The 23,500-nt window shown below is 44.1% G+C and overlaps 1 protein-coding gene across 1 annotated transcript in view; it reads left to right on the forward strand.

Moving 5' to 3' along the window:
• LOC104472104 (protein kinase C eta type-like) overlaps positions 1 to 23,500 on the forward strand; it is a gene marked incomplete at its 5' end in the record, with an annotated part of 117,392 nt that overhangs the window by 5,337 nt on the left and 88,555 nt on the right. Inside the window, 1 exon segment of the mRNA XM_010087652.1 lies at positions 22,054 to 22,117. Coding sequence (XP_010085954.1) covers positions 22,054 to 22,117 — 64 coding nt within the window.

The raw sequence follows: 23,500 nt of genomic DNA on the forward strand, positions 1-23,500 counted from the left end.
GTGAGGCTGGAGTGTATGCCGTGGCTTTGCGCTGGGTACAGCAGGGTATGAGTTTGGCTGCCCTTCAAGCAGCTGGGTGCCTGTTGTCTTGTTGTGGTACTGGATCTCTAGTGTGTTGCTTAGCCTGTTTTTTCCCAGCTATGTCTTGGGAATTATTACTTTGGTGCTGTTGGAGTTGGGAAGGGCTCTGGGAATGCTGGAGAGGAGCATGCCTTCCCACCCAGTGCACTTTGGCTGGGGTAGGCTGTGCAAGTATCACCACATTGCTTCGGCTCAGCGGCTGGTCGCAGCTGACGAAAAGCTCACCTCAAATGCCACTGACGGGTACCCGGGCCCTCTGGCTCTGTGGTGTGGTGGGCACTCAGGTTTCCAGCTGGAGCCCAGTCCCCTGTTGGACTGTCCCCACGCTACCTTTGCCTGCCCGCCCACCGGTGCTTCGGCTCTGTCTTGGTGGCAGCTTCTTGGTGTGGGGTGGAGCAGGTGGCTGGGAGTGGCTCCAGCTTGCACGGTCACACAAGGTTTTCTGGAGCTGTTTGTCAAAACCCTTGCTAACATGGTTGCTGGGGTGTGGGGTTGACTTTGATGCCAGGGTTAGCTTTCTATTTCTGCTGCTGCCTGTTGCTCAGCTGGTGGAGTTGCTGCTGAATTACCTGCAGGCCCTGGTTAGAAGGAGAGGGGGCTGGCCAAGGGCTGGTCCCTGGGGCTCCTTCAGCAGCATTAATCATGGCAGAAGAAGCTCCTGGGGTGGCTCTTCTCTGAGAGGCTGTGTGTGGAGGAGGGGGCTGGCGGGGTGACTGCAGCACCCCAGGAAGGTCCATCCCCAGCCCTGTTTTCTGCAGCCTGCGGGCATCGCCTCGCTCTCTTCACATTTTGTACTGCGCTTTTACCACAGGTCTTTCTGTAAAAAATGCATTTCATCTGGGCTGTCCAAGGCTTTCTGTTTGCAGTATTTTCTGAGTTATGATTTGGTTTCTGGCCTTTTTGAGCTTATAGGCAATAAACCCTGCAGAAAAGATTATCAAGGGGGCCATTTAAGCTATTGAAATGCCATTAGAAAGTCTACTGATTTACAGTGTAATTCAATATGAAAGCATATCCCTTACTGAAGTGAATAAGACTCCCACCCTTTCTTTGCAAATTATTAAAGCTCCTTTGATGTTTTAGGCTTGATTGTAGCTATTGTGCTTTGCTAATACAATCAAGAAATCAGGGACCTTTTATGTAACCATGGAGAAAAAGAGGAGTAGAAGAGTTATCAAGTGAAACAAGTTGCTGGCAGCTTTTGTAAAAGATTTTGGGTCAACCTTCTTGCCTCTCAAATCTCAGCCTATTTAGGCACACAGTTAATATGTCAAACCATGCTGCAGACTTAATTTCTTCTGGAGACAGTGAGCAATCTTCGTTCTCATCACTTATTCCACCCCTGCGTTATTTGTGGGGCTGTGGAGTGAACCAGGCTGGAGTCCTGGAGAACTAACCTGGCGTTGTGTGCTGGTGGTTGTTTCTCTCCCGAGCCGTGCCCTCGATTGTGCTGGTACAAGAATCCCTGCCTGGCTGCGAGGAAAAGACTTGCTTTATAATTATATCAAGGAATAGCAAATGTATGTCTAAAACAATGCACATCCTGAAGAGTCCAATTAATGTTGCTAAGCCGTTTAGGGTAAGCCAGACAAACAACTTAAATTTATGTGATGTTAATGACATTTTTTTATTCTTTGACATCATGAGATGTTCTCATTGCTCAGGGAAGTAAATCACTGAGGAAACCATCCTGCTTTATTTTGAAAGCCAGCGCCATGGACAGACGTAAGCTGGGTTCTGTTGCGTTAGTGCAGTGCTGTGCGAGAGCAAGCGTTCCTCAGCAATTCTGGCACTACCGATACTCAGCACTAAAATATCTGCAATTGTGCTGGGCCCAAGGTGATGGGGAAAAAAAAAGCTTTTTCACTGCCCTTGCAAGGCCTTGTGTGCCCTTGTGCCCTTGTTACGCCAGACCAGAGGCATCTAATCGATGACCGGATCTATCCCCCAGGCCTGCCAGAGCAGTTCTACCGGCTGACAGCCTGCTCCCTGCTTTGCTCTTTTCCTGGGGCTCCCCAGATGTGGGGCAGGTTGCAAGCAGAAGAGTTGCTCTGGCAGCCTCCAGCTTGTTTTTGGCTACTGTCTTCCTGTGGGACCCACGTCTAACTGCATATCTGGAAAGCCTCATGCTCTCTAGCCCACTGGTGATCCACATCCTGGTGGAAGGATGCAGCCTTCAAGACAGGGAGGTGCATCCACCACTGATGGGGGATGCCTGTGTCTTGTCTGCGTGACAGATGGATGTCACAGCCAGGGTTGTCTCCTCTGAATGCCACCTTGCAAACTGAGGAATCCCAGCCTGGGGAGGATGGCAGCCCTGGCACTGGGCTACACAGATGCAGGGTATTTGGTACTTCAGGTCTAGGACAAAATTTCAGCTTGTCTGCTGGCCCTCCTTGTCGCTGGATGGGAATTTCTGTGCTCCACGATATGCTGTAGACCTGCCCTTTGGGTCAGCGTAGCTTGCACTGGAGAAAGAGCGTGCTGCTGTGACTGTAGTTACCCACGAGCTTTGGCAGTACAAAAAAATGTTGGCAGGGGAGGAGGGAGGGTTGTGTGAACCTGTAGGTGACATTACATAAAGACTTTTTCTTGGCATTCACCTGCCAAGTTTTGTAAGTACTGAGTTTCATGAGTGAGTTGACTGTATCAGTGATACGGTGGCAGCTCTCTAGACTCCTTCCAGGAGAGGTGTCCTTTCTGCTGGACAGACAGGAGTTGAAGTACTGGTGCAGAAGCAAAAGTTGGGCAGTTTTGGTTGTTGACTTCAGTTTGTGAGGTGGGAGATTATTCTGTCTTTTTCACCAACATGGCAATGCTGTGTAGGCTTTAGTGGATTTCTTTTTTTTTTTTTTTTTTAACTTTTTATTGCAATGCAGATATTTCTGTCAAAAGGAGGAGGCAAATACATCCATGCAACACATATTTCAAAATGTCTGCTTTGGTGTATGAGTATTACATGTCTACTGTAAGTTTTTAAAAAAATAAATTGATAAAATCATTTGCAGTGTGAAATCACTTGACAGATCAGCAGCACCCTGCAATGTCTCAGATGGAGGCAAGTGAGGGAGAGGATGTGAGAAATAGGCTGCATATCTGTGCTGTCCCAGGACACTGCACCTAATAGTAAGAACTGTACCGACAGACAGTCTGACAATGTGCATCTAGGGCCTGAGGAGAGGTTTGAGATAGTCCCATATCTAAGCACTGAGATGTTTTTCCTGCCTTTGTCTCTTATCTTTAGCATCATCCATCCTCAGAGGCAGGATTTTGACTTGTCAGCTGGTCTGATTTGGTCTGAGAAAGCAGCTCACACCCTTCTACAGCGCTGCTGGTTTCTAGCCCTCTCTCTGGCCTGCTCTGTCGATTCTGTTTTTCCTTTGCTTGTTTCTTTTTTTTTTCCTTAGGTCTTTGTCATTAGTCTCCATTTCAGCATCGTACTGTATTTCTTGTTTTTCTTTAGAGTAAATTTAATTTTACTTTGTCATGTAAGCAAGACATCACTTGTAAATTGAAGTCTTCATGTACATCTCCACTTGTTTTTAGTATCTTAAACCTCCTGTGGTAGTGATGGAGTCTTGGTTTGGGAATCCTTTTATTGCTTTTGGATAGAAAATATTTGCCATCATTCAGTTTTATAGATGCTGTAGTAGGTTCGAGCAGGGACCAGTCATAACTGTGCTGAGTTCTGTAGGTATGAGTCAGAGAGATGTGCACTGTCAGAAAGATCATTTAAGGTTGTGTCAGTTCGCTGGAGCTGGCTGGCTCTAGGGTAGGTAAGAGGGTGACAGTTTTACTATGACAGTAAAAATCAGCATGGGATGTCTGTACTGTACTCCTGAGCACTTTTATCTGACAAAATAGTTGCAAATAAGTGCTGTCTCCGATAGCATCAGAGTTGGCTTGTCTACGTGTGAGTGATTCTCTCCACCTAGACTGGTCAGTGTGCTCATCCTGTACTGAATGTATTCAGTTCTGGGCTAAGTTCCTTCAGAATAATGAAGGTCTTCTAGATCCAGAACAACTAATGAAAGACTAGTTTATCCTGTTTGAATTCCTACTTTGTCCTACATTTATTTTTCTTGGTAAACAAGGCCACGTAGCTTGTTTTTTTGTTTCCCAGAATTGAAGAGCAGGGGACAAATATGTTGCTCCAAGTGGTGAAATCTGGGGATTGATTTACTGAATATTTTCTTCTGTCTCGTATCCTTTAATTTTTTTTAAATTAAAATGCTTTAAATCCGAACAAGAGCGGGACAAACTTTTCATTCAGTGAGGCCTAATTCTTATCCTTCTCTCACATGTAAACTCTGACACACTCCATGAGAAGATGCTCTCCCTACCTCACTTCTTTCTGGCATCTATTTTTAGTAAGATCAATGTGAAAGTTGTCTTCCTCCTTTTTTACTTGTTGTAAAGTGTCACTCTAGAAAAAGTTTGCCTGTGTCTTCTGTGAGATTTCAGCAGAACAAGAGCCTGGTGCTTGCCTTTGCTTTTGCCTGCCAGGTTTACATCAATGGATTCCCAGTGGCATCAATGGAGTTATACTGCCAGCTTTGCACTGCTCTGAGAACTGGGCATGTTTCTTTCCTCATTCTTGTATGCAACAAGAGTTTATAATGATGGCTGGATTGTACATTATTTATTGAGCACAGTGAGTGCTCATGGAGCTCTGAGAAAGAGGAAAGAATTGGCTTCCGTGCAATGAGTTTATTATCTAGGTCATTCACAGGCTGAGGCATCTAACATTAATATATTCAATGAAAATTTGTTCTGTGAGGCAGTTTCCTTCTGAGCATGGAAGAAAATATAACCATGTGAGGAAAATGTTCCCGTGTTGTCCAAATCCATGGTGGGATTTCTTGTCAAAGCTACTTAGTCAGAACACGCTATTTAACACAAAAGCTACAGTGGTGTAAAATGTGTAGGGTGATCCTCTATCTCGTAATAGGGCTTTGTGGGAGTGTTGCTGTTGATAATCAGTTTGGAAGATGGAGCCCCACACCTAGCACTTCATTATCTGTTTACTTAGTAAGAAGTCCAGTGTAGGAGCTTTGGGCACTGCCACACGAATTGCACACAAGAGTGGCTAGTGAGGGAGGGCGACTTAGTGGAGATTGTTGGAAATGACCCTACCGTCAGTCTCATTTCTTAGAAGTTTCAGCATCTTGTTTCTGCAAGTGACTCAAGATGTGGCAGCTTACAGACCCATACTAAGAAAAAATGCTGGTTTGTTAAGTCTTCCTTAATGTAGTGGCACATAATTGTGGTGGTTTAGTAGCTCCAATACAAGCGACTAAGCTGTTTGTGGTTTAGAGTGGAGCAAAAATGGGTAGAAACCCAGCTGTGCTGGGATAAGCCATCTTTCTCTCAAAAATTAGCTCCTATTATAATAAACCTGTCAGTACTTAATGATAGTAATGCATTTTGACCACATTTTCAAATAATTAGCTCAGTAACGTTTAGCCTGTCTTGCCAATACAGCTGATAAAGTTTTTCCTCATCTTCTTGATTCTAAGAAGGAACGTGTTTCACTTCCCTTTGCAAAATCTTGCTCAATGGTTTTTGGTGCAAGCCTAGAAGAGCATTAAGTTCATCATGCTCGTGTCCGAGAAAGGAGTGAGTTCTACAGCTGCCCTAGTGACCCCAGACAGTAGGGCCTTATTCTTCCCTTTGAGGGACCAAAGGGGTGTGATACAGACAAAAGAAATGGGCAGCAATGTTACAGAAGCACATATGGTTTCTCTTGCATGTTCCAGATTTCTATAGGTTGAGGCTAAGATCTCTAGCTCTACCTGAAGGACAGTGGTACCCCCCACGGCTACTGTTCTGGTGCTGTCTCTGCAGGCCAGCACTCACTGTATCCAAATCTTGGAGTGACAGTGTTGAAATGGAGAGCAAACTCTTGGATTCTGGAGTGTCTGGCAGGCTCAGGAATAAAGCATCAAAAATTCAGGCTATGCTGCACATCCTCACACAATGGTTTTCAGCCCCTTGTAGACCAAATGTGTTCATGTGCTAGTATGGATGAAACCCTTTTCATTTGGGTGAATACTTACAAAGTCATCCAGACTAGGAATGGGTTTTGTTTTTAACCATGGTGGAGCACTTTCTCAGCAGGCTTGTGACTTGTGAGCTCTGGCAGTTTGTACAGGGCAGATCTGGGAGGATACCCAGCGGGGTTTTGTCCTCCTCTGCCCCATGGGCAATTGCTGTGCAGCAGGAGGGGTAGAGTGCTTCCTACGTATGTCTCTGCTTCTCGCCTACCCCATTTCACAGCTGACCTTGCTAGATAAAACATCAGTCAAAGGCCAAATGAGTTAATGTAGTGGGCTGTGAACTGTGGTTTTCGAGCTGTGTGAAAGCAGCGTCCATTCTGCTGCCTTTGCAGAGGAGTGGTGACGGCCGGAAGAAAAGGGGGAGGAACTTTGGGGGGGGACTGGGGACAGTAATCTCCTTTTGATCAAAGCTTGATACCAAGGTGGTTTTTCCCTTTATTTTATACCTACTGAAGAATTAAGTTAATGATGTATCAGTTCATAACCAACCCCCAGCAGTTAACTGCAACCACTGCTGGACATGTACAAAACCCCACTCTGTTATTGAAGCTCCACCGAAGGGTTTAGGTGTTGAAATCCGTGTCTTAGCTTGTCTTGGGTGAGCACTTGCTGCATGTGGCTGCACCTCTGCAGGAGTGCAGGATGTTGATGCTCGTGGTGTAGAAATGCCTGTGAATGTGTTGTGGGGCAGATAGGACCCAACGCACACTCATTTCAGTTCTCGCTTAGTGCTGTGTGTAGTGAGGAGAAATCCCGTGACTGATTGTGTTCCCTCTGGTTACCACTTTGTTGGGTAAAACTCTTAGAATTAAGAACTTTAGGACTCCAGAATTTTTAGAAGAACCTTAGAATGGAGAATTGAAGCTATATTCAGAAACATTGGGTGGCTTATTTTAGAATTGCATTCTTCTGATTTTTTCAAGAATAAAATTGTAAGGTCTGGGTGGGTTTCTTCCAAGAGAAGCAATAATCATTCAAGTTGTCACATGTTTTGGCTTATGTGGATGTGATCTCAGAAGGCTTCTGATGTGTCCTTGCAAGTTTGTCATTTCCCTTTGTCATAGAGAAAGGGGTCTTTGTGATTAATACAAGGTCGGTGGATTTATTTCTATATATAAATAAGCTTACTGCAAAGAGACTTGCCTCAGCAATGGATATGCAGTACTCATTGTTTTTAAGCAATGCCACTTCTTATTTTAGTAACATTTTGGAAGTTCCTGTTCCTGTTTTGAACATGAACATTAGGTGAGAAAAGAGTAACTGAGGCTTGCTGGTTTTAACAAACTTCAGTGCCCCTGTGCTTGGCTCCTGAAAGATTGTTCTGAAGGAATCTTCCTGACCTCAAAAAAGCTCATCAACATTTTCTCAGTATAAGTTTTGTGGTTAATTTCTAGGCTGACTAAACAGTCTCCTTATGTTAATAGTCCTGGGCATATGAAATTTTATTTGCAGAGAAATGTGGGTTTGTTTTTTTTAATTATTTCAACTGCGCAAAAATACTCTTTGTCTGTGCCTGAGAATCTTCTTCATTGTCAATGATAAGAACCTTTTTTTCCCTTTTAAATATATATATTTTTAGCCAGTAAATGGGTAGTTGCAAAATTCTGTACACCTATAAACTTTATTCTTACTCCATCTCTAACAGTATTAAGCAACTGTTTCCACAGGGATGATGCTCTTTACAATAGATAATATTGTGGCTTGCTTCAAAGCCACAGTCAGAACATGTAGGTGTTTGAAAAGTACCGGATCTTTCCATCTCTTGCTATAAATTTTCCAGTGGGTCATTACTTATTCAGACTTTCTATCTCAGTATCGGAAACCACCCCACTTCTTCATATTACTGTGTGTGGTAATGTCCCAGAAGCCTTTCAAGTGCTACTGGACTGCAAGAGGAATCTTTTAGATTCATAAAAAGCTGAAACTCAGGGTGCACCCGTGGTAAGGATCTAGTCGGCAGCTCCAATGCAGCTAGTTTAGGATCTAATTCTTCCCTTCTGTAATGTTATCTAGGCCTGTTTCAATATCATGCATGTTGGGAGTTGAACAGTATTAGGTGTTTTATTATTTTTCCTAGGGGACTGCGTTTGTAATGGTTCACTTCCTTGGATGTATGCTAGTTATTAGACAGACTGTCTCTCTTTCATTTTCTTCCCCTCAAGGTCATTACTGAGCATCCTGCCGTACAGAGGAGAGGAACTGTTTAACTGGCTTCTTGGCTTTATATTATGGGGCTCGGTAAACCTTAAAGAAGTGAAGTTATTTGATTTTATTTTGAAAGAAGATAAATGCTGTCCAGGGGATTTCTGTCCTCAGCTGGTGAAAGCTTGCTGGTTACAGTTATAAAACTAATATTGATGTGACTTTTCCTGGAGCGAATAAAATTTTGCTTTGGGAATTAAGGTAGTGTGTCTCCCCTCAGCAAGGGCTGTTTGTCAACGGGAAGAGGAGCATAAGGTCCACATTAGCAGTGCCACCCAGGTAGGGAAGTACTTATCTCCAGAAGGGAATTTATACTTTTAAACATACTGGCTAGTGGGCTGGAGTTAAAAACATGTGTGTTTGTAATATAAAGCACATGCAACATTGGCTACAACACAGATAAAATGCCAGGCCTTCCATTCACAAAGAAACTAAATATTTATCAAGGAGGGAACATGACAGCAGTTGTCCTAAATATGATGGCCTTGTAACAGAGCCTGTCCTGCTCTTGGCTTGCTTAGGATTGCCATATGCTTGGACTCGCAGTGATCCCCAGCAAAAGCTGTCTTTGAAGAGAACATTTATCTGCAGCTTTTTAGGTGATGTTGAGCTTCGGGTGGGAAACGTGGTCAGCATCAGGAATTGACGTGTGAGCAAAACCACTCCAACCATGTTCTGACCTTTTCCTCTACAGACTCTTTCTGGGTTTCCCACCTCGGTTTTTTTTAATCCAAGGTACAATTTGCTTATATTGGTTTATAAGTTCTTCCTCATCTTGAAACCATGCTTTGGAAAGGGAAAAAGAAATATTAAAAAGGGGAAATACATGACAGCATGCTGTTGGCAGATGCCAGCAAGCTGCCCCTCAGCTCGCAGTTGCATGCAAACCCCAGAAGTGCCTCCTCCTTCAGATGGAGGCAGATGGCTGGGTCAGCTGAACAGCATATCCCAGTGACACAGTACCTTGTCACCCATCCGGTGGCCTGGGGAAGGCTGGAGGCCGAAGCTTTTAAGCTCCTTCCTGTCTCAGCTCAATTGCTGGAGTCACAGCTATGACACTGTGGTCACAAGTGGGTAGTGAGATCATCTCTCTCATGAGGTAGATGAGGAAAACTGTAATCACAGACTTGATGGGACTAAAGATTGCTTGGTCTTGGACAGTTTGTCTCGTACTGCAGTGCTTGGCTTCAGGATTTCAGGATATTTTTTTTCTTCCTAATCCTTTTTGTACAAATACACAACCCAGCATCCTTCACCATGAAGAACCCCATCTACACACCCTTTTTTAACTGTTGCTTTACAGAAATATTTTTATTGTAGTCTTCCCTCTCCCCTTTCAAAAAAAAACAAAAACAAAAAAAACCCAACCCAACCCTGAACAGAAAAACAAACCCACAAACAAAACCACTATACAAGTAGGATATGATCTAACTTGGCAAAGCAAATGTTGGCAATGACATGTCCTTTCTGGGTGTTGTCTGCTGCGTACTGGATCCCAACCTACATTCTTTTTGCTGCATGAAGACTTGACTGTGACTCTGAGTGCTGGACCTCGTGGGATTAGAGCAGAGACATGAGCGGTAACATCTGGACACCAGGAGCAAGCATCATACCTTCAGGAATGTTGGGGGAGTGCATGCCTTGGCACTCCTTTTTTTTTTTTTTTTTTTTTTACCTTTAGAAACGTCTAATTGGCTATGTGGCCAGAAACTGCTATTGCTTTTACAGCATATTCTGGGATATGTGTACCAGGGATGTTAAACAACCCCCTAAGCTGTTGTCAGGGAATGGGAGAGGGGTTAGTGTGCAGGCTGAAGTACTTTTAAGCTTCCTCTTCATCTTTCCCTGTGTCCTGAGCAAATTCTTTTCTATGAGACACCACCCATATTTTATAGTTTGCTATCATCCTTCCATCTCAAATCACTTGACATATCATCTTGCAACACGGAGTGTGAGATGAGATGTGGTTGATTAATACTGGCTGGATAGAAAAGTTAGTTCTTAAGAGTTTCAATGTTAAGAAACTGCTGACTGAGGAAGTGAGAGGAGGAAGAAAGAAGTCACTGATTAATTCAAGATCTGGAAAGAATGGTTAGAGCATAGGTGTTTAGGCTTTTCCATGCTGTTACAGCCCATGAAGGATCTGGGTTTTGAAAGCTGCTGGAATTAATCCCTCCTTTTTGTATCCTCACTAAGGATGAATAATGCAGTTAAGGCTTTAAATGGGAATATCCGTGATGGCAGCTGTAGTTCTAAAGACTGGCATTCCACTGAGACATGTTGCTTGAAATCTTATGTTTTGTCATAAATATTGCTGATAATTTGATTTTGCACCTGAATTAATTCATTGTGATAGTGACTGGGGTGGTGGTGTTATGTACCCCCCCTCCAAAGCACTTAGTGCAAGGGTTTATAGTCACTGAAAAGGACGTTAGGTCCTGGTGCTCTGGAGCAATTGAGTCGTCTTGATGTCCGGACTGCTGTGCATTCCAGGCACACATTGCTTTCACAGGTACTGCAAAGACTTCCTTGCACTTTTTCAAGATGGTGTGCCTGCCATGCAGTGTGCTAGCTCAGGCTTTTGAAGACCACAGGCAGTGCTTCTTGCTCTGCTCCTGCCATCCCTGTACGTTGCTTTCCTTCTGTATAAATTGATGGTGTAAGGTTTCCTCAGCACCCCAAGGGGCTTTGTGGTCTTTTGTTGAAAATGTGGAGATATGTATCATCTCATATATGCTGCTCCTTCACATTGCCTTTAGGAGAGATACAATACCACTGCTGCAGGGGTGCAACAGCAGGGTTGCTACAAGGGGATGGGTGCCTGCGTGGGAAGGCGTGAAAGCAAGTGCTGTGGGCCTGCCTGGCACGGAGGTTCCCTTAGCCCTACCATCCACATTTTGGGGTTCCAGCTGTCCCCACTGTAGTGCTACAGCAGCTCTGGAAGTCAGGCTGAGATGGGTGAGCAATGATCAGGACAGATGGCTGTTGGCCTCTCATGCAGCAAGTGAAATGCTTTCCAACCAAACAGTGTAGTGTTGGGTATTGCAAGGCCCTCAGTAAGTACAGATCTTTTCATCACTCGAAGGGAAGAAGAGGGTAGGTGCCTGCAAATCAAGCCCCTTGCAGAGTTCTTGGTTTGCAGCTGAATCTCTGTTGCAGAACCCCAGCTTCCTGCTGTCAAGCTGCAGGCATCAAGATGCTTATCATGTCTCATTCCAGGATCCTTTTGGTTTTTTTTCTTATTTTCCAGCACCCATTAGTAGTGATCAAGCACCATAAGTAGCTGGACTCTTCTGTCAGATTGCCTTTTGCTATACCACCAGGACTTAACTTTTTAACTGTTATTAAAAAGATGGGATCTGACTCTTCAAAAGTGAGTCTCTGTCAGAAATGGTTGAAGTAGCAGAATGTTGTGACCTTTCCCCTTTCTACCTGGGGTGTTGAGAAATTTGATGGATTATGTCTAGAGAACTAATGGATTTTAATGGTTCATGATCTCATCAGCTGTGACCTGGTTTTAGAAAGAATAAAGAACTATTGGACAAAAATGGAAAAGCAGCAGTACACCAAATGAATTGTATATAGTAGGAAGGCTATTGGACAAAAATGGAAAAGTAGCACTACACCAAATGAATTGTATATAGTAGGAAGATATTTTAGAAATAGTGACATACCTCATGGAGACTTGAATGAGAAGAATATCACAGAAGTTCAAGCTTACACAATAAAACCTATGAATAACAAAGTTTTTTCCAGCACTGAATACTGGAGAACAACAATGCAAGTATAATGAGTAAAGTGCTGGGGAGAAAACTGCAGAGGGGTTCTCTGCAGAGTATTGCAGCTGTTTTAGGGGTCCGCAATTCCTTGGGTTGCATCCATAAACAGGATATTGAGGGCCTTGCCTGACATTGTACAACCCAGTGGATTTCCCCCAGGTTACACAGCGCTCTCCTGCTGTAGCTGTGCAGTGATGATCCTTGGGCAACCAACCAGAGTGCCTTGAATGCAGAACCTCAGACCATGATGCAGACTTTGCTGCTTAATGTAAAGTCATGAATGATTCATAAGCCTGCCTAGATTTGTTAATAAGGTTAATTAAAACTGCAGGTGAAGTCTTGGAAGACTTCTCCTCAAGACCGAGAGCATCTGCCCATTTTTTTTGTTTGTTTGTTTCTCCTTCTGTATTTCTGCCTGGTGACTGTTCTGTTCCTCTCTGGGCAAAACCCAGGTCACTGGTGTGCACTGGCTTGTGCCTTGGCTACCTGGACTCGCTCCCTCGTTAGCACTCACCCTTTCTGTGTCGGGGAACATGGCATCAGTGCTAAGCTCAGCTATGTCAGTGTTTTACTTTGAGGAAAATCTGCTCACCAACTCATTGCTACGGCCCTTAGAGCATTTCCAAACGGGAAGTGCCACCAACTTGCCTTCTTGGCACCCATCAGTGAAATATTTCTTTATTACTGTGAACAGCAAAACTGGCACAACTTGCTGTTTTTATTTCTGACAGAATATATTGAGTTAATATATGTGATGGAAAATACATATGTTGATCATCTCCAGAACTTGGAGATAGAAAATGGCATTTCCTGCATGGTGTGCTCAGTGAGAGACCTAAAACGTGAGCTGTCGGCATCACCCCTTTGCAACTCGTGTCCAGAGTGCAATAGCTACAGTGGTGTCCCAGGGCTCTAGAGCTGTTGAAAGATTTTTATTTTGTTGGTAATAACTGGTTGTTGAGGTTTATTGGCCTGTTGTTACTGTTCATTGAATGGAAACAGAAGATGTTTGCTTCTTTGTTTGCCAAATCTTGTAAGTCCTCTCAAGATCAGAGATCCCGTTTCAGCCTCTTTCACCTGCAATTGCATATACAGGTGTTTGCAAGCAGATTTCTGTACACTGTATATGCAAAGCCAATAGCCTGATATCAGCCGCAGAATGTGTGCATGGGTGTATTTTCTGTAGTCAGGTGTTCAAACCACCAAAAATGAAGCCCTGCATTTGCCATCCTTTAATTTAGTGGTTCTGCATTGATGTCAGTATCTGCCTGTTGGGAAATTAAAGTAATCAGTGATTTCTCCTCCATCCCTTAAAAAAAAAAAAGCTGTAGGAGGAAGGCAAGAAGAGTTGGGAGGGAAATCCAGTGATGGACTGGACCTGGTGGTATTTGGCACGGTGTTACAAAACAAGATGTGTGTTTAATAATTTGTGTGCAGCAGAGCTGAAGCTCTGCTCGTATGTGCATGCGGAAGGCAGAACGTGTGCTGCCCACGCGCTGTTGGTTTCCCAGGGGCTGTGGTTGCACAGGCTGTGGGAGGGAGCCAGGGCAGGCAGCACGGAGGTGCTGAGAGGCCCCCGGGAAGTGGTGTCCTGCCCTGGTGAGCTCAGGCCTTGAGAGCCACTGACAGCGAGCTGGCAGCACCATGAGAGACCACCTTCCTCCCACGGGCCCGCTGGGAAGGGCTGACAGCAAACCACCCTGTCGAATCGAGAGGGGAAAGCCCCAAGGAGGGAGTTTCAGTGCCTGCTTTGCTGTTTGTGGGCAGATCGGCAGAGTTGTCCCATGCTTGGCATGTTCTGTGCCCTCTGAAATGAGACCCTCGCTGCTAGGATCTGCTCATCGTTCATGTTTTCTTCTCAGCCTGTTTACCACCCTGGTAATTTCTGGCTCTGCGCTTGGCTTGGGGTTGTGGATCAAAGCACTCCTCATGGCAGACACCTGTATGTGCATGTAGCTGTTAGACTCCCCCCATCCCTTGTTTTATTTTGAGTTTGACTTAGATTTCTGAAGGAATGAGTTTTTGCTTAGTGGTGGTACTGCTGGAGTTGATGCCCAGTCTTTGAGAAAGTTCAGTACTGTGGGACGGACAAACATGCAGTTGGATTCCCTCCTGCTGCCATGTAACTCAGGAAAAAGAGATCAGACATCCCTCCAGAGAACAGTTGTTGTTTTGCTTTAAAAATGTAGGGAGAGCAAAAATATAATAGTCCCTGAAGCATTTGTGTGTGTGTCTCTCTCTCTTTTTAACTTTATAGCCCTACAATTTTTTTCAAATATACTAAAGAGCAGCCACCCACAACTGTAACTCATAAATAATTCATTGTTTTAGAGATGAGATTTCTCAAAAGCAATATAAGTTGGTATAAATCCAGTAGGAGCAGGCTTTTGAAAATTTTAATTTTTCAAATATTTGAAACCTCCTTTTTCATCTATATTTTATTTGTAGCCCTTCAAGCAGGTTTTTTTGGCAGGAGTTTTCATGGGATAGATAAATCTTGTTGCAGCCCTTGCTTTTCCTACCCGAGCAAATCTCCTGTTTGGGTGGGTAATCTCTTGGATGAAACCAGACTAAAATTGATTAAAGAGTCAAGGGTTAGCTAAGAGTCATTAGTTATGCATGATTGTTCATGGCTGGTGCACAGCTTATAATTATGCAGCTTGACTGAAAACAAAAGTAATATTTTAAACAGCTGTCCTGGAACAAAAAATTAGAATGACAATATTAGAATAATAACTCCTATAACCAGTTATTCCAGCTATGAGAGAGACTAGCTTTCCACCCATTTGTGGGTTTGCCTCCAAAGTGTTAAACATACGAACATACAGCAGTAATAGCTGTTGAAAAGGTTTCTTTTTCCCCCTGAAACTTTGACAGTTACCGTCACTTGGCTGAGGAAGAAGTTTTGAGCCTTCGTCCCCTACAGGGGATGGCCAGGCTGACCCCCAAGGGACCAGGTATCATCTCCAGGTCTGATCACGCATCTACAGCATCTGGAATCCGTGGGCTGTGAGGATTTTGACGCTCTGTGAATTCAGCATGGTGTGTGGATCTACCTGTTCGAGGTGGGACTGCCAGCCGTTCTGTAATGCTGTGTCACCCTCTGCTCACTCTTTGTTTTGAGACCTGGCATCAAAATTCAATCTTGTTGGGAGCAGGGAGATGCTGCTGTTTGGCAGCACCTGATTTGAAGTTTGGGTGGAGCTGGGGTTGCTGCTGTTCACCAAATGGCATCTCCTAGGGCCTCCCCTGCATGGAGCTTGCCATGGGTCATTGAGAAACTGTCCACGTCTGCCCTTGGCACCTGGGGGTGGAAATTACTGCCCTGAGCACTTGCCAGCCCTTGCAGAAATGAGAAGATACTTGGCACCTTTTTTTTTTTTTTTTAGGCACACTGATTTGAATCTTAAAATTTATGTGCTGTGCATTTGTAGAAAAAATACTTTGATCTTTTGGTCTGGAAATGCAAAATCCTCTCTGCACTAGAGAGCCCTAAGGATTTTTCAGAGGTGTTTGGCTTGATAGACAGGTGTCTGTCAGCCTTGAAATGTACAAGAGGGGCTGATTAATCTAGACACTGTGTATTTGTCTGAGAAAGCTGCTGCTTGACCTGTCCAACGATGGCATGCTGAGGTGGCAGTGCTACCTTATTAAAATACAGAGAGATCGGGCATTCCATAAGCATGATCTTTTAGGAGCTTAAGCAAGAAAAAATAAAAGAAATAACTAGAGGCATGTGAAAAAACAGCTTTAACCTAACCCAGACTTTCAGCTCTTTCGACTGAACGGAGCCTTGGGAATTGCCTCTACAAATGACTGATTATATATGCAGTTCTGTTAATTAAATTTAAAAATTGTGTAGGAAGTAAAAAGATATAGCTACTTGTTTAATTAAGCTAATTAAGTCCCCAGGTAGCTTTTATATTTGATTTATTCACTGCAAGTGTCTGGCTTGTTCTGTTTTTTGAAGCCACGTCAGCATCAACATGGCTTAGAAAAAGGTTGTACTTCTAGGATGCTTACTAATTGTGCCTGTGGGGAAGAAAGGACGGGGCAGCAGTGGGAGAAAGGATGTTCTGGGCTCCAGGGTAGATGCTGTTGTCTTTTGTGTCTAATCCAAAGGCAATGAAAAGATTCCCACTGATTTCAGTGTACTTCAGATTAGTCTTCCCAGACTGGCCTATCTGTTGTGGGGAAGGGAGGAAAAAAATTTTCTGATCTTGTGTTTGCAAGAATTAATGTTCGTGCCAGAAGCAGTGTTGAAGATGTTTCTTCATCCTGGAGGTCCACCTCATCTCCAATTTGGAGAGCGAGCGACTCGCAGGCACCCTTCGGATCTGCCTCTTCCCATCCCTCTGCGGGGAGTTTTTCAGAGGCATGCCAGCTCTCTCAGAGGCTGACTGACCATACCTGCTCTTCGAGTTCAGTGGATGCTTCAGCTGGGTGTTGATATGTTGCCTGAGAGATTACCCTCCTTCTGAATTTGTTTTCCAGACCTCTTCCATTGATGAATCACGCACAACCAGTTTTTATTATATGCGTGAAGGTGTGTGATTAAGGAGCCCTGTTTCAGTCTCCCCGCATCTATTTGTTCCCAAACTAGCTTTTTCTTTGTAACGCAGAGAAGGGGAGTAAATAACACCTGGGTAGTTGTTGGGAACATTAGTACAGTCCTTTTCTGGAGGTGTGTGTGATGGTTGACTGGGGCCCCTCCTTGTGGGAAACCGATCCCTGGCAGCTCCCTTTTGAAGTCACGTGGAGCTGAGCGATCTCAGCAAGTTCAGGCATGGGGCACCGTGTGAGTGGTTTGAATTAGGAGTGAAGTCCTCCTCGATCCTGTGTTCAGCCTCGCTGCCAAAGTGTTGCATCTCTGGAAGCGTAATGAAACCGTGGCTGAACTCATCCGTCCTTACCTGCTCATTTCCAGCTCGCTTGCCAAAATCCTCCAGCGCTTGTTTTTTCTTAGGTATGGGTGTGAAGTTCAACAGAAGTTAAAGCGTATGCTTAGCTCTGGGACAAAATCCTGTAGTGTTGTTTCAGCCAAAAGTGGGTTCCTGAGCTCCAGCAGTCAATCTTACCCACCCCCTGTGCTACGGAGGAATGCACTGTCTTCCATTTCCTTGGACTAGAAGAGAGCGGTGGTTAAAGGCTCTAGTACACTGCTAAGCATACTTTCCTCTCCCAGTTTGCTAAACTTGGCCGAGTTTAGCTAAACCAGACAGAAAATTGATGTTTTTCCTCCCAGTTGTTCTCTGGGGACCAGGCTGAAGATGAAAGCAGCAGAGAAGGGGAGGGTGATTGCAGTTTACGGCTACGCGTGCTGATGGTGTGATGCTGCACCATGTGGGCTGTTCATCGCGCTGCGTGCCACCAGTTTAGTTTGATTTATTTGGAGATCAGTGTACCTCATAGCATTCAGAGGTATTTTATGTGTATCATGCATGCATAAAAATTCAGACTTCTCCTTTGCTTCTCCCAATACAGCAGGACTTTCCCATTGCAGTGTATCTCCTGCTCTGATCCTAAACCTTCCAGGTAGTATTCTGATGTTCCCTAAAATAAGTTATCCTGTACCAAATACGTGTTGGCATTAAGAAACTTTTCTCTGTACTTATTACTCTTTGAATATTGTCAAATACATACAGATGTCTATGTTCCTGTATCATGTATCTCCTATATTATGATATAGGAGCTCCCCCTTAGCAGTATCTGTGCTGCCTTCAGGCTGTTGAGTTTCTTGGAGCCTCTCCTGCTTTCTTTGAGAAAGAAGATCAGCATCAGCTGCATTGTTGACCCAAATTGATTGCAAGGTCTGCTTTGGACTTTAATAATTCTGACAAGAATAGTACTGTGGCCACTGCTTCTCTGTAAAAACATAATTTTTTTCCTTTAAGCAGCCGTGGTTAATGCTGGGAATAAAAGAAATTAGAAGCAAAACTTAGAGTAAGCATGGTATGTGTTACACCCGCACTGTTGTTGTGAGGCTGGATCCCGAGGGTGTTTCCTGATGCTGGGAGGTACCGACACCGCCGGAGCCTTGCCAGCACACAGACAGGGCCGGGCCACCGGCCAGCCATGGCTAGGTAGGGTTATCCCTTCCATGGCTGGAGGGCCGGTCCTTTGGCAGCTGCTTCCTTTTGAAGTGCTCACATCTTGTTAAATAACAGAGCACAGTGAGAAGTCCTCTTGGTCTGTGAAAAGAGGTGCTAGTGATAGAAGGCCTGTAGTGACTGAAGAGATTGAAGGAGGGCTTATATTTGGAGTTCCTCCTTTTGGGGCAGAAGTAGGGTACCACACTCCTCATTTGTGGGCATCTGGTTTCAGATGGTTATGGGTGTATTTCTGCGTGCTCAAATGTGGCTGCAGTTGCTTGCTGGGTCGGTAAAACTGTCCTGCAGTGAGTACTCTTTCTGTAGCTGCAAAGGGTGAGCACAGTCATGAAGGTGTAAAGCACGAGTAGGAACACAGGGAACTGTGCCGCAAGGACGGCTGAGGTTAGCCCTGGGGCCCGGGCTTAGCAAGCTGCTTGCTGTGCACACCGGCTCAGCACATGAGCATCCGTCTGGCTGCAGGAGCATCATGAGTTGTGGTCCAGCAAGCCTGAGGAGTTCGCGGATTGACTGCCACCAGCATGAGGTCTCTCCACATTGTGCGGCTGTGGGACGGGGGATCTGTGCCATGGTGAAAGGAAGCATGTCCCGTCAGGTGGGTGTTGCTGTCTGGGAGCTGCTCGATCATCTGATCTCAGGCAGCCTTATGGGAGGGCAAATCTGCGGTCAGACATGTTCCTTTCCATTTTCTAGGTCAGAGATTATCTTGTTTCAGGCGCTTTACACGTATTTGGGAGTTGGTCTCAGATATGTCATTGGCTGCTATTTAGCTTCTCAAACGTCGTCTTTAAAGGAGATCACAGCAGGTCCAAAAGCCAGACTTTTATCAGTGGTCTATTAATTTTAATTATTTAAATTCATTATGTCTTATCTTTTGTTGTTGCTGTTGCTATCAAGTTAGGACCAGAGGGACTAACAAGACTCTGGTTAAACTCTTGTATAAGACAAGATTTCACCATCAGTCACATTTCTGCTGTGCCAGAGTTGTTCTGTATCTGCAGCTCCTGGCATGCTGGGACTTCAGTCCTCATTTAGGAGCCTTTCAGCTCTAATGTTTCATTAGATCGTGTTAACATGCTCCGTGAAAAGTTCTTGAGTGTAGCTAGATCCTTTGTATTGAGATCTGTGGTGTAATATCAGGATGGCACGTTAGTCGGTGTAGGGTCTTTACTGGTCTTTAATCTGGTTTTTAATCTTGGAGTCTGGAGAGGAGAGAGATTATGTTGTAACTCTCAGAAATCTTGTTCTATTACTTTCAAAATGATTTTGTTTCTGTTTTGTGAGACTATGCTACCCTGGGTAGGGGAATCCCATTTGCACAGACGGAGAACAAGGTGTGTCACAGAGTTTGGGCCAATTTTTGTTTGTGCCCTGTGTCAAAGGTGGCTGATGATTTTGTTGCATCTCCTGCTTTGAGCCCAGCTGCTTGTGTCTGGACAAACCTTTGCTTTTAAGACTAAATAAGGAGTGCAGGATTTGCTGTGTATCCTGCTGGAGATCTGTGTATGTTAGAAGAAGGGAGGAAAGGATCTTTGTGCACGTGAAGGCAGGAGTCTGATGTATCGCTGTCTATGGAAACTGGCAGAAAAATGACAGGAACTGAAGAATGATTTTGGAAACCTAAGTAAGGATTTTCCCATAGGATCTGAAATCTTGATATATACAGTCACCCAAGTTGATTTATGGGATGTGTATGTACATTATAGATACTATGTATTTTTGAAAGACCATTTCTTTACAAAGCTGCATCTCTCCCCAGTGAACTGAAACTTGGGCAGAAATGGTGCATGATAGTGCTGGAGTTGAAGTTTATTTGGGGAATGTCTTTCATATTAGTGGAGACATTAATTGTTGTTCAAACACAGCTTCCTAAAGCCAGTGTAGGAAGCAACCCAAGTAAGCATGAAAATTAATATTGAGTCAAAGATAAATATTTAATTTAAATTTTCCCTCTGAGGTTGATGGTTTGTTGTTGTGTGGGGTTTTTTTTTTCCTAAAGTGGAAAATACAGCATCCATAAAATCAACATTTAGATAGAATTTTCCTAAGCAGTTCTAGCTTCCCTGTTTTGTATCTTCTTCATAGAGATGTCTCACTTCTGGACTGTAGCTGGAGTAATGTAAATAGGATATTCTCTCATCTTTTATTTGAAAATATTAGCTTGTCTCACCCTAAAAAAATCCCCAAAACAATTTTTCTATTTCAATTAAAAATTTTAGGCTAGAGAAATGTATGGTGATGGTGTGTGCTGTCTTTGCTTCCCCCTCACTTACCCCAGATGATCGTTTCTCTCACCTTGTGTTGGGGGAGCTGCAGTTAGCATCCCTGGGAGCGGAGGTGCCAGCAGAAAGCGCTGCTGTGCCTTAACACTGCATTGTCAGTCTGGCTTGGATGCCTTTTTCCCCCACTTACAGCCATGCTAATACAGTCTGTCCATTTGCCGTGTGGCTGTTTGGCTCCTGTCTTGGATATATACATTTCAACTTTCTTTTTGACCTGTATCTTCATGTTATTCCCTTAAAACGAACAGTGGGTGCATGGCAGGACTTTGCATGCCATGGGCAAATAATGTCTGTATTTGTGGTGGTCCCTACAGCGTTGCTCTGGGAGCTTAGGCTTGTGGTTAGAGGTGTATTTGAGTGATGTGATGTGTTAGCACTGGAGAGGAATCCGGGATATATTGTGTGTTACCCAAGACAAAAGGAGGAACGTAGGCTCAGCTTCCTTTCTTGCAGGACTGGGAAATATTTTTCTACAGCACAGTGCATACTGAGGTGTATTAAATCCTGGGCACCTCCGTGATGAAACTTGGTGCTGCTTGTGTAGGAGACTTCTGTTTCTGCCAGAGCAGGGAAAGGTGGCTGTACGAGAGCAGAGGGGGTTTGAATGATCATGTTTAGTCATTTCTCTGGAGAGTTCTATGTTCATAATTTGTGTTCTGCACAGATTGTTGATACCCACGAGGTGTCACGTTCCTCTGCTAATTTTCACTTTGCATTGGGGATGTATGGGGGGCGGGGGTGTGCCTTTTTTTTTTTTTTTTTTTTAAAGTGAGATTTCTGTGTGACAGCCTAACTTGAATTTCAGGGATTCTTAGCTACGATTCTTGCTAAAAACTAGCTGATGAACAAAAAAAAAAAAAAAAAAACCCCAAAACCAAACCAAAAGCAAGACCTTAATTAAAAATGTAACTAAAAAATGAGAGAGCTACTAACCAAAAAATAAATACCTTCTTTCAAGGACAGGTTGACCAACCCTGGGATTGAACCTCTTATCCCTAAAATTGTATTCTGTATCTCTATCTAATTTAGATTAAATGACAGCAGGTCCAACAGCACTAACAGTTTCCTATTTTTTACGGTTTAAGGCCAAAAGGTGATTTATGTAAGAAATTAGTTTACCCCAGCACTGATGGTATTTTGAGAGACTGACACAATTTCAATAGGATAAGAAATAATAGGGAGAAAATATGCCTATAATTCACCAAACAGATACACATGGGTTTTTCCAGAGAGTTGTGTGTGTTTAATGTTGCTCCTCTCCATCCCTGCCCCCAAAATCTTTATTTCCTCTAGCAAGGCTGAGATTGTTCAACGTTCAGTCTTCATAAAAAATAAGGAACTTGACTCCTTCTGCTTCCTAGAAGTGCTGAGCAATTTGAGCCATGGATGCTTGATTTTTTTTTTTTTTTTTTTTTTAAATTTAAAGGTGTGTGTGAGAACTATATATAGTTCTTCAAATATTTTCAAACATTGACAGGGTTTATCATGCAGAATCTTGCCTTGAAGAACAATCTTCTAACATTTCCTTTACTTTTTTCAGGTGGATTTGGAACCAGAAGGCAAAGTGTTTGTTGTCATAACTCTTACAGGCAGCTTCACAGAAGGTAAGGGAGTTATTTTGGTTTGTTTCCATTAAGAGCTGGACTCTGGTGTCTCCTCTTGCCATCAGTTACTGAGCAGTATATAAGCGAATGGCATTCTTCACACGGGCCATGTGCTGTTGTGGACTGGAGATTTCTTGAGTGATGGGGGAAATCTGGAAGGGGCCGTTCGTAACAGCTCGCACTGTGTGTGCCCTCTGCTTGGCTGTTGCTCTGATCTCGGACGCAGGGAGCTGATTTGTGCTTGTTCTGGTTTATTTATCTGAAATTGTCCTTCAAAGGGGTTGTTTTTGTCACCTGTATTTTTCACCTGGGTGCCTCTTGAAGGGCAGGCCAGGAGCATGTGGAGCATGTTTACAATAGAACATGTTTAAAACATCTGGGTGATTTTTATTCCATAATGATTCCCATATACTTCATGTGCATTTCTGTTGCCTAAATTTGCTTTGCACCGAAACTTGAAAGTTTTTAGTGTGACAATTGCCCTGAAAAAGTATCTGGGTAGATTTTTTTTTTTTCCTGTGACTACGCATGAGGACTGTGTTCAAGTGGTGGAGGTGATGGATGTGGGACAGGCAACATGACATGGTTTAGTGAGTTAGGTGGTGTTGGGTTGACGGTTGGACTTGATGATCCTTGAGGTCTTTTCCAACCTTAATGATTCTATGATTCTATAGTGTGATGTTTCTAATTTCCCTGTTGTTTATTGTGGTATCAACTATGAGCATGCATGTCAGCTGTGCTGGAAGAACCCAGAAAATCTAGGATTGGGTGCAGAAAAAGGTTATTTTCTTCAGACCTACACCATGGTTCCCACTTGCTTTACCTGTGGCCTCAAACTGCATTTGTTGGGGGCTGTTCTCTGTACAGAACCTGAGAATCAAGGCAGGATCTGCTCTGCTGTCTGCTACCTGCAGCACGGGGGAGATGAATTTTTAATGCTTGCTCTTGTTTTGCCCCAGAAACTGATTGCTTGGCTCGAAGGCTGTGCTGGGGCTGCAGCATGGGCAGCTCACCCTGATTTGAGCTGATTACAGAAGGAATCAGCTGAGCCACACCTGAGGGCCCAGCAAGGGTTTGCAGGGAGATGGTGTCCTTCTCCACAGCAGCACCCCGAGCCCCATGGCATGGAAGTGGTGGCAGGGTTTGCTGTCATCCTTCCCTGTGTGCTACTCGAGCTGCTCTTACTCCTAAGGACCATGGGCACGGTCTAATCCCACTTGCAGAAGGTATGTTAGGAGGGAGACATGAACAGAAAGTCTGACTCTGACTCCCAAGGAAATGGGTAGTCTTGGACTGATGGAGAAGATGACTAATATCACACCCTGGCACTGGAGTGTGTGAAGTGTGTGTGTGTGCTAACAGGCCACATAGCATTACTGCAGC

Source organism: Pterocles gutturalis, unplaced genomic scaffold (assembly GCF_000699245.1).
Source record: "Pterocles gutturalis isolate BGI_N339 unplaced genomic scaffold, ASM69924v1 scaffold19011, whole genome shotgun sequence".
Lineage (NCBI taxonomy): Eukaryota > Metazoa > Chordata > Aves > Pterocliformes > Pteroclidae > Pterocles > Pterocles gutturalis.